This window comes from Prinia subflava, chromosome 28 (genome assembly GCF_021018805.1).
Source record: "Prinia subflava isolate CZ2003 ecotype Zambia chromosome 28, Cam_Psub_1.2, whole genome shotgun sequence".
In the NCBI taxonomy this organism is placed as follows: domain Eukaryota; kingdom Metazoa; phylum Chordata; class Aves; order Passeriformes; family Cisticolidae; genus Prinia; species Prinia subflava.
Window position 1 is genome coordinate 3,002,199 of NC_086274.1, and position 11,190 is coordinate 3,013,388.

Below are 11,190 nucleotides of genomic sequence, written 5' to 3' on the forward strand. Positions count from 1 at the left end.
ATAAACCAACATCTTTTCCACTGCTCTCAGAGAAGAGGCTGTAGGAACATACCAGGAATCCCTTATCGGCATCCCTGCTCCCTTGCCTGTTTCAAAATTCTCTGAATAATTTGGAACCTATTTTTCATCTCAGTCAAAATACAATCCAGCAGATGCCCAACAGAAATTCTGAGATCACTATGCCTGGCACTCTGCAGAATGACTTCTCTCTCTACAAAATGAATGCAAGACCTTATCAGTCTGCCAGGGCAGAATAACACCAGATGATATTGCCACCTACACTCTCTTGCTCAGAGCTCCAGATGCTGAAGGGCATTACTGAAGCTGCATAATATTTGTTTTCAGTAGTGGGCTCAGTGCAAACTAGGTCTCTATAGAAAGCCTTTCTAAACAAACACATAAAAAAAGATGATGCATTCATACTGTTTAATAAACTTTTGTTTTATTCAGGCTCTTTCAAAGTTAGGCCACGTAAGCTGCATGTAAAATTCACCAGCTGCTACAAAGGCATTCCAGATTTCCATTTCCCCAGACACTGGGAGACAGGCACAAAGGAATACAACTCTCCACATACACAGCTTGAATATTGTCCTCATCCACATTTGACATCCAGCCCCAAAACAGTTCCAAATAGTCTGTCAGTGGGGAAAAACGACCCTTCCTCATGTCAATAAAATAACTCTCTCTCACTGTGAGTAATAGCACTCCTCCAAGCCAGCCTCATGCTACAGTGAATCTTCATCTGTATCAATGTCACTGCTTGGTTTGTTCAATCTCTCAAATTCTTCTCCATCCTATGGGAATCAGAAGCAAAAGAGAACAATGTGAGCAAAAGTCATCTTGTTGTTAATACCACTGAAAAAGAAAAAAAAAGAGTAGGTTTATTCCAAAGGTATCATTTAAAGCAAAATCAAGACCCTTTAATTTACATCTCTTACTAGTGTGTTATAGGGTTTAGGAAATAAATATTCACGAAAAACATTCCCTGCATCTTTAACACTTTTTAGTGACTCACTGCCTAAACCAGCTTGTAGCCCATTCTTCCATACAATCAGAAAATGGTTGGGGTTGGAAGGTAGTGGAAGGATGCTAGAAGGTCTCCCTGGAGTCTGCTCTTCTCCAGGATGAACATTCCCAACTCTCTCAGCCTGTCTTCACAGGAGAGGTGCTCCATCCCTCCAGTCATCTTCCCCTGGACTCACTCCAGCAGATCTAAGTCCCCAGAGCTGGACACATACTGCAGGTGGGGTTTCACAAGAGCAGAGGGGCAGAATGACCTACCTTGACCTGTTGGTCACACTGCTTTTGATGCAGCCCAAGATATAGCTGGCTTTGCATGCTCACATAGTGCTATTCGTTTCTACAACAGCTGCTTAGTTTAAGTGCTAAAATACATGAGACCTGGCATACCAGAAGTATATAAATTTGTGTTATTTACTGCTCATTAAAGAGCAACCTAAAAAGGCACCGTGTGGAATTTCTGGAAAACATCTCCAAGTTTAATGTCTGCCGGAACGCAGAGGGGACAGCGCTCTCTGCTGGTTAATGCGCACCCACACGGCCCGTCCTTACCCATGGGCTGACAAACATTAACCCTTCCCATCAGGAGACTGCTCAGCTCAGCTGAGGGACAGCTCTGAGAGCAAGCCGTGACACCTGCTAGGTAACTACATCACTGTTCAAATCAGAACAAAAACACTAGCAGGCCTGGAGGAAATACAGAGCAAGAAAAAAAAAACCAAACCGTGTTAAAACTCTGTATTTAAACATTGCCTCTTTGTCTTCAGCTATCTTTGACTGTTATGGTAGAAAGAACCTTAATATTAAATGTGTTAACTTCCTCATTACGTGGTCTAAGCTACACAGAGTTACCAGTTCTACTTAGGTACAATTACTTTGCAGGCATCAATTCCGATTTCTGAATGCCCTGTGTAAGTAAACTCTCTTGGTTATAATAAAGCTTTCAAGGAAAGGTTTGTACAAAGCTGAAGTTGCTCACAGGACTGTATACAGCCGCAGCAGGAAAGCAATGCTTACCTAGACTTCATGATTTCAAAAAGTGGCATAAGGAAAGCAAAACCCAAGATTTTAAGAAATACTGCAGAACTTTGGTGTTGAGGGATGAATCCAGTTGCACACAAGTTGATTCTTCCAAACATTTCTTAGCGTAAAGGGAGGTGAAACAGAAGAGAAACCAAAGGAGACAAGTATTGAAAAGCCTTACCCCACTCGACCTCTCCCATGCATCTCCTTTGATGAGTTTTCCCCTTTCCCGCAGAGCGGCATATTCCAGGCCTCTTGCTTTACTGGCATTATAAATGAATATGGAGAGAAGCACTACAGGAGCTTCCAAAAAGAACTCCAGAGAAGGCCTGAAGTCAAAGACGACGAAAGACACAGTGGTGATGATGACAGTGTTGATCTGAGCAGTCATGACATGGAACATGTTGTCTCGGAACTTCAAGATGAAAGCTACAGACAGCCCCAGGAAAGCTGTGACAAATATAAGAGCCACGGAGAAGACGTTGTGCCCATAAAAGAAGCCACAGTTCCCTATCTGCCTCCGGTCCTTAGCCTGCAGCGCCAGCATGAGCCCATTGAACAGCACTCCAAAGGCATAGAGCTTACTGTTCTGTGTGAAGATGCTTTCCCCAAGCTGATCCACATCTTTCAGCATCTTTTCATTGTAGATGTTAGCCAGGGCAGACACAAAACACTGCACTAGAATAAGCAGATGGCCCAGGCTGAGGCGGAGAGGCTTCAGTGCTCCTGCCATGGTACTGGTCACATTCCACTGGAAGCTGTGGAGGAAACTTGGCGCTGCGCAGTTGCCCTTTTCCACACACGCTTCCTCAGGCCCAGTGGCGAGAAGGCAGTGGTTAGATGGCCTAAAAAACATGCTGTGATGAAATCCATGGGCAGCCAAGCTGTGCTGATGGCCTCCAGTTCCTCGGGTCAGGGCAACAATGGACAGGAATAAAATCACCAGAGACGCCCACTGTACCCAAGAGAGTCTTCGCCTGGTACACAAAAAAGCCACGAAATTTAGAAACACAGTGGCATAAATTAAATGACAGAACATCCAGACCTATAAAACATATAAAAGACATGCCACAGACAAGGAGACAGACAGGTATAAAGAAAAGTCTTTTCAGGGAACAATAAAATGCCAAAATGCAAAGTGATTTTCTATGGCAAAGGGGGCCGAGACTGGCAAAGAAGTACAAAACGAAGTATTCTGAAGAAATAGGGAAAAGGAAGGCCTTTCAAGATGCTGTTATTTCTAGATACTGATTGCCTAACCACTTAAAAGCAACTCTCATCTCCATGGCAACAAAGGTCTGATGAATAAAGTAAAAAAATCACAGACATCCAATTAATTACCATCTTTCTTTGGAAAACACTCACTATAGTGCTCTTTTCCCCGATGATTTGAAGGTCTTTTATAGTACTTTATGATGGTAACTCTTATAAATCTACAAATGTAACTCATAAGACTATTAGAATTATTTATATGATTTTTCCGCTCAAACAAATCCTGTTTATCTTGGTGAAAATCAAAGATTTGGGAGATTAAGTGAACTGTGACATCACAAGAGACACAAAACTAAAATGAGTAAAAGCATTTCGAGTCAGACTATCAGGGACTGTTTTGGCACATTAACACCTATAGCAAAGACTTATTTGTGCCATCCTCAACACAAGCAACTTTTAGAGTGTAAAGTTCACACCCATTTCCCTGACAGTCTTTTTTGAATCTAAATCATACCATAAAGAGCACAAATTCAGCGAAGTGGAACACATTGTCTGGCTTTTGTCATATGAATAATGAACCAAACACACCTCTGTCTTTCACTCTTACATATCTCATTTCCTCTTACCAGACCATGTTTACACTCAGTTAAGAGCTGCAACAGACTGGTAAGAAGTACTGGCAATCATAAAATAAGATATTTAATGTATAAATGACAGCTTTCTTCTTACCATTCAATTACTATATAATCACTATTTCAACTGTTTTCTACTAGAGTTAGCCAAATGTGAAGACTCATGGAGGGACTCCTAATAACGTATTATTTCCTACACCTTCATATGTAAAAAACAAAACCACCTCTTCAAGCTGGTATAGCCTCAAAGAAAGAGAATTACTGCTCCCATCAGACAAAGAGGAAAAATGTAGTTTAACTTCATCAAAGCTCAGAAGATTTACATTTCATTTACCTTAGCAAACACTACTTACTTTAGCACTATCCTGAAGAGAAGAGCTGTTGTTATAATGACAAAATTTGAGAAGAGTACAGCCATTGCCTTGAAAGAGAAGGAGAGGAACAAAGTTATACTCCAGACACACTGTGAACACCAAAAACCTACAGACTTCAATTGTTCACCTTCCTGCAAGGTGTCACAGTGAAAACCACTGCTAGTGAATTTTCTTCCTCACCCAAATGGTACAGTAAAACATTTGTAAAATGATATTCAAGTCCCACTTCAAAATCTCAGAGCCCAAGCTCCACTGCAGTGGGGAAAGCTATACTGAAATGAAGATGTGAGGAAACCAATGCAACAGAAAACTTACATAACAGAGAACAGTTTCATTTTCAGTCAGATCAGTTCCCCAGCTGGGCTGACCAGTCAGCTGCAAAAACAGCTGTGTTGGCACAAAGGAGGAAGTTGCCTCAAAGTGAGAATAAGCAAAGAGTAAAGCAAGGTGAGGCTGCTCCTGGCTCCAGTGCCATTTACAGTGTTCATGAAATTCCAGACTTGGACAAGGTACTTGAAGAAAACAAACTTCTTGTATGTCAAGTGCTTTTGCTGTAGCATTTATCAAAGATAAAGAGATGCCTGACTTTTCAAGACTGCAACTGTAATAAAAAAAAATCATCTATTTCAAAGTACAACTGAAGACAACTCTAAAGCTGTTTAATTTGGGAATAACTATATAACAACTTCAGTGCTCTAATCCATGGTCACAATCCCAAGCTGCAATCTCCTTGTGGCAAGGCTTGTCTGTTTAGTCTCTGTATTAGACAGAGTATAGGGTATACTGAGACACCAGACCAAGAAGAGGCTCCTTTAGGCACTCCAGTCACCAGTAAAGATCAGAATCCACCAGCATAAGCATGAAAAAAAACCCCTCTTTTTGAGGGTGGAGGTGTTTTGCAAACTGTCTGTTATTCTGGCCTGCCCTGCATAGTCAGTACATGGACAAAAGATCCAGGCATCTGAAGTTTTTGGTCCAATTCAGCCTCAGAGTGAACTCACCCTTTTTAGACAATTTTACACAAAAGCATATATGGATTCAGGAGTACAAAATACAAGATTTTTTTCTTGAGTTTTCTCATCATTTCCACATTCCCAACTCTGCTATAGAATGTCTTTTTCACTGACCAGAGGAAAACCACAGACTCTTTTCTCATTATCTTCCACTTTATCCCAAGATACTGTCTGCTGAACAATAATTCTAATAAAACAGCACAACACAGGCTCTCAATTAAGCTGAAAGTTCATTCTACTGACAATGAGACACCTGCCTAAGAAAACACAACTTAATTTTCCACTTTGCAAAATTAAATCTCAGTAAATATTCATGTTAGGTGAACACTGTGGAAGGAGAAAAATATTGAATGAACAAGGAAATCTGGAAGAAATCACTCAGGAAAAAAGAGACTTTATGCAAAATGTAGAAGTGTTCCATGCACACTCTGGTTTTGCTTTACAGTCAATGCCCCCCATCCAAAAAAAATTATTTTGAGTCACTTTGTTCTCTGAAACCTCTGTTCTAGATGAAAAGGAATAGCAATATCAAAGTCCCCCATGCCACTAATCTGCACATCACATGCAAAATCTCATAATGTAAGTCTCTAGGAAATTTAGCCACTAAAAAGTATCCACAGTTATAGCTGAAGTTTCAAGCAAAAAAATCTCACCAAAGCAACTGTTTAATTCCAGCAGCTGCTCACCCAGGCACTACTTATTTCCAACACTACTTAGTTCCAAAACTACTTTGGATTTAAAGTCACACAATCAAGTTCAGTCAAGTATGACCGTCTTCCTTTTAAGCATCTTCACACTTCACATTCATGATCTTGTACACTACCAAGATATTCCATCTTAGAGATATTTAGTTATCTCTTTTAATACTTCCTTATTATAGTAATGTTAGTTTCAGCTAACTATCATAGAATTTCTCTAATTAAAAGATGCTAGAAGTTCTAAAAGGGGGAACCTTAAAGCACATGTTCTGAGGGGAGAGAGACAAGGTATGTCTGTGTGTGTGTGTATGTAAAACAAAAGCTGTGTGCATTACAAAGGATTACCTTAACTGAACCAAATGAAATTGCTTAAGAGAAAAATAGCATTTATGTAACCTCCTGTGCACCAGGCTTTGCTTCTACAAATATTATAGCTGGATTTCCTTCCTAAAACTAAAGCCAAAACAACCCACAAAAAACAAACAACCAAAAACAACAACAACAACAACAAACCCAACCCCAACCAATCAAAAATCACCCCATCACCAAAAAAATCCCCAAAACAAACAAACAAAAAACCCCATACAACAAATCACAAAAACAAGCAGCTGTGTGTATTATTTTAAAATATTGGACTCTTGATTTTATTAGGTTTTTTCCAGCTGAGTCCTGTTCTAGACTCTGGACTGGTTTCTCACTGGCAGAAATATACACCTAAGAGAACAATATTTTAAAGAGAAATTCTGATACAGAAGGTACAAAACTGTTTATTTTTAATGTTCAGTATGGGCAGTCACAGTATTTTATAGCAACACAAATCATCTGTTTCCATGTTACTGCAAACATAGACTCTGAACCAAAAAGTATCATGATACAAAAATAAAAGCAAGCACAAAAGCTGTACAATTTCCTGACCATATGCAGGTTCATCCAAAAGGATGAGGGCAGCTAAAAGAAAATACCAACTAAATTTTGTACCAAAACATAGTTAACAAATTAAGTTGGTTTTGTTCGTCCCCTCCTCAGTTTTTGTTACACTTATTCCCTTTGTGAGATTATGCTTACTCACTTTATGTCACATACATGCAGTGGTAAAAGCCCCACAGAAAAGTGCAGCTCAAATAATAGCAAGAGAAATAAATGGCTTGAAAGAGAAATACAGAGTTGAAGAAGGCAAAGGAGGAAAAGTACCAAAACCCCTCCCACTTCTTAAGCACTTCACCTTATTTCTAAATCACTTTTGATGGAGAAAATATAAAGACTATTCTCTGCTGAAAGTTGTGCAACACCAACCAGCCATCAAGAGAATGGGAAGGGAAGATCATTTATTCTTTCACCTGCCAGTGTTAAAATAGCAGACAGCCTCAGCTACAGTCTTGCCTTGCCGGTGTTACCACGGTAGATAGCCTAAGAGCAGTATTACCCACTAAGACATTAGAAGTTGTGTTATTCAGTATTATTATACTTACTGGCTGGAGGTAGGACAGTACATAGAAGACAATCAAGTTATCCAAAAAGTAAAGAAAGGCAGGAATTGACCATTTCATGGAATTACATACAATCTTCCAGGAAAAACATTCAGAGAGCTGATCCGTACAACCCTTTTCTGAAAGGAAAAGAAATTGGTAAGAAATACATCATTCCTATTATTGAAACCCCATTGCCTTGTAACAGAATAGGTACCATTGCTCTCTTTTGAGGAGCACCATTAGACTGAAAACACTTGGGTTCCACAGCTCTCTGGCAACACAGGAACCTGTGCTCCAGGGCAGAACACGCAGCTGGAGCAGCAACTCTGTGTGCGTTTACCTCCTTGCCTCAGCAGAGGAAACGTCACAGAACCTGTTACATCCATTTGCTACAGCATTTGTCCACTGGGAACAAAAATTCCATTGTCAACCAATCTTTGAGGGCCAAAAAGCACCCCAGAGTCCCTACACAGTAGTGACATCCTTACTGGGTGTGACTTCCTGTTGATTATTGATGAAATCTACAACAGGAACAATCACACAGACAGTGGATTCCTTCACAGAGCACCCAAAAGTCAGCCAGTAAAGTCAGAAGTACAAAATAAACCAGAACTCAGTATTTGTAGAGCACAGCACATGATCTGGGTATAAAGAAAACATGTAGGAAGAGAAGAAGAAAGAAAGGACAAAGCACAAAGATTGACATTTACTTAGGTATTCAGGACACAAACTTTAGGAGGAAGGCTGTGATAAACTTTAAACTACTCCAGAGCTGGTGCCAAAAGTACTTTATTGGCACAGATGTAAAACTACCCAATGATATCTAATCCTGTCCTGAAGCACCAACACATTGAGTTCAGCAAAACTCAGACATCTGGATAAAAAATAAAAGGAAAAAAAAAAAAAGAAAGAAAACCAGAAAACATGCAATCAGCGGTAGGCAATGATGGCAAATACTGATTGAATATATTTACTGTCTTAGGTAAGTCTATACTAAATGGTGAAGGTGAAATTTTATTAGCTTGCCAGAGCCATGACTGTTTCCTGGAGAAGTAGACAAAACCAACAGTTCAATTGAACGTGAACCTCCTGACACCTTGTTCCAATTTAAATATTTGTTCTGTACCATTTTGAAATGCTATGAAGTTAATCTCTCGTAGTTTTTACATCAGGACAAAAAAGAAAGAAAAAACAAAAATCATTTGCAATGCAAAACCTGTGGCAAGTGGAGAGTGTCATTCATTGTTTAAAAAAAGTGTTTGTAGGACAGCAAATCTTTAAAAGGTCAACACACTTTAGTTATTTAAAATGTAGGTACTTACCTTTTTTCCTATTCCAAAGTGCCAACACTACACATAGGACCAGTTTTACTACTTCAGAACACATGTTCACTGTTGTAGGAAGGTAATCATACTTGTTATCTGTGGGATCCAGAAAATCAGAGAGTACACAATCACTTTCTGTCTTCTGCATTCCTAATTAGAGTAAGAATCTATTTTACCCATTCCAACCACATTTTTAGTCACAAAAAGCTTTGTCAGAACTTCTGTTATAAATGCTTTAAAGTTTATGATACACAGCCTCCTGAACAGCCTCTTTTCTGAGTTGAAATCTTTCCTCATTTGGACCCAGTTTAACGCAGAACTTTTTTGGAAGAACTTAAGAACATGGCTGTTTAAAAAACAAATAAAAATGGGAAGGTTTTCCCCAAAGACCAATGTGGTATTTTTTTAACCCTCACAAAAAAATTACTTCCAGGATGACATAACCTTCTCTTAGGACCAGCAATACCGGCCAGTTTTAGCACACCCACTAGGATACCACTTCTCTCCTAAGCCTGTTGCAAGAAGAACATTTCAAATCATGTACTGCCAATAGTGCTCACACAGCAATCTTGTCTTTGAAGAGTTAGCTATAAAATAAATCACCGGCCTCATCTTTTAAAGGTAGATCATGCACCTTGCAATTCACATTATATCTTTATGGTAGACCACTGGCTAGATGGAAATTTTCCAGTGCAGAAACACATGTCCCTATAAATGTAATAGGATGTTTATGCTTATGCAGGTAGAGAAGTAGGTTTTTTGGGTATGTTTTAGCCCAAATATCAACGTTTTCTTGTTCAAGGTAGATCATGGGTATTGCCCAACACTACCTTCATTGGCAGAGTACTTCATCAGCAGGATTCGACTTGAGCCCAATGCAATGAAAACTCCTCCAAGCAGAAAGGTCTGGCTGGTTGTCTTGGAGCAAAGGGCAAATCGACTACACCACTCCAACTTCATTCTGCTGCCTCACCGTCTGTGCCCTTTGGATGGCAGGATAAAAAAACACTATGAACAGGACTTCCACAAACTGGTTACACAAGGCAAAATAAGTGTATTTTACTATTTTGTGTTATACAAAGATGTTTACATCATAGAACAAGCCACGATGTTGTCCTACAACTACTGTTTTCTTATTAAAAAAAAAAATTGAGTTCAACCTATGACTGAACACTGCTATGTCAATTAGACCATGGCACCAAGTGCCACGTCCAGTCTTTCCTTAAAACACCTCCAAGGATGCTGACTCCATCACCTCAGATTCCAATATACAATCATCCTTTCTCTGAAGAAATTCTTCCTGATGTCCAACCTAAAACTCCCGTGGCACAGCTTAAGATGGTGTCCTCTTGTCCTGTTGCTGGTGGCCTGGGGGAAGGGGCTGACCCCCACCTGGCTACACCCTCCTTTCGGGCAGAGCGCGATAAGGTCACCCCTGAGGGAAGGGTATGATACAAGGAGCCACAGGGGGATAAACGATGTACACACAGGGACCCTGAATGTGGCACAAGGAGGCTGGTTCCTACGAAGTCTGCAATTGCGGCATACGGATTAGCTAAAACGATTAAATATTTCACACGCTTATTTTTCTTTAATATTTTTAAATGCTCTTGCTCCTAATGCCAGTAAGGAGCGCTACAGCAGCGGAGCGAGACTCAACCCCTCAGAGCTGACCCGGCGCCGGCCCGTTCGCAGCGGCGGGGAAGGCACAGGGCAGCGGGAGCCGGGCACTGCGGCCGCGTCCTCCGCCTCCGCCGTTACTCGCCCGACCTGTTAACGGGCCCCGGGGCCCCACCAGCCGGCCGGGGGAGCAGCGGGGAGGGAGAGCCCCTGTGGGCCAGCTGCGGGTTGGGCTCCGTCCCATGGTGACAGACCGTCCCACGCCGGCAGGGCGGCCGGGGCGCGGCGAACGGGACCGGGGGGACACGCACCTCGCCTCCCGCTCCGCAGCGGAGGAGGAACACCCGCCGGGCTTCGCCGACCGCCTCCTGCCACGTCGCTGCTTCAGGCTGCAGCCGCGAGCGGCGGGGCGGCGGCCGCGCGGGGCGAGCGGGGCTCCCAGGCAGCAGCGCCCGGTGCTCGGACGCCGCGGGCAGGCGCACCCCGGCGCACCGGGTCCCGGGAGGCTGCGGCAGCGCGGTTCCCCTCGCTCATCCCCGCCGCCCAGGGCCGGGCTCCCCCGGGCCCCACACGAAGCCCCTTCAGCGCTCCCCCCCCGCCTCCGACCCCGACTCACCCCCCCCTCCCCGGCCTCACCTGGCGGGGCGGGGCCGCGCGCGCGCCCCCCGCCTTGCCCCGCCCCGCGCGGACACGCGCGCGCGCCCTCCTCCCCCGCGTCGGCCCCGCCGGCCCGGCCCCGCCCCCGTGACTTCGAGGAACCCGCGAGCTCCGCCCCCCCGCTCGCGCTCGCCCCCAGGCGGCCGC

At 42.8% G+C, this 11,190-nt stretch overlaps 1 protein-coding gene across 2 annotated transcripts; it reads right to left on the bottom strand.

Moving 5' to 3' along the window:
* Positions 1 to 420: 420 nt before the first annotated feature.
* On the bottom strand, positions 421 to 11,130 carry SLC35A5 (solute carrier family 35 member A5). Of its 2 annotated transcripts, none has more exons than XM_063419981.1 (7): positions 11,023 to 11,130; positions 9,597 to 9,749; positions 8,764 to 8,862; positions 7,442 to 7,578; positions 4,241 to 4,308; positions 2,225 to 3,020; positions 421 to 794 (listed from the first exon to the last, which is right to left on the bottom strand). In XM_063419981.1, the coding sequence occupies exons 2-7, from the start codon at positions 9,724 to 9,726 to the stop codon at positions 726 to 728; spliced, it is 1,299 nt and encodes a 432-aa protein (XP_063276051.1). In that variant the 5' UTR covers positions 9,727 to 9,749; positions 11,023 to 11,130; the 3' UTR covers positions 421 to 725. The 2 variants fall into 2 exon arrangements, with proteins under 2 accessions (XP_063276051.1, XP_063276050.1); XM_063419980.1 differs by lacking the exon at positions 11,023 to 11,130 and adding an exon at positions 10,698 to 10,837.
* Positions 11,131 to 11,190: the final 60 nt, after the last annotated feature.

Excerpts from the sequence above, each read along its gene's own strand:
- SLC35A5 (XM_063419981.1), bottom strand. The coding sequence starts at position 9,726 with ATGAAGTTGGAGTGGTGTAGTCGATTTGCCCTTTGCTCCAAGACAACC. Across the intron at positions 8,863-9,596 it reads GAAGTACTCTGCCAATGAAG|ATAACAAGTATGATTACCTT; the intron begins GTAGTGTTGGGC and ends TGGATCCCACAG. Across the intron at positions 3,021-4,240 it reads CTCTTCAGGATAGTGCTAAA|GCGAAGACTCTCTTGGGTAC; the intron begins GTAAGTAGTGTT and ends TTTGTGTACCAG.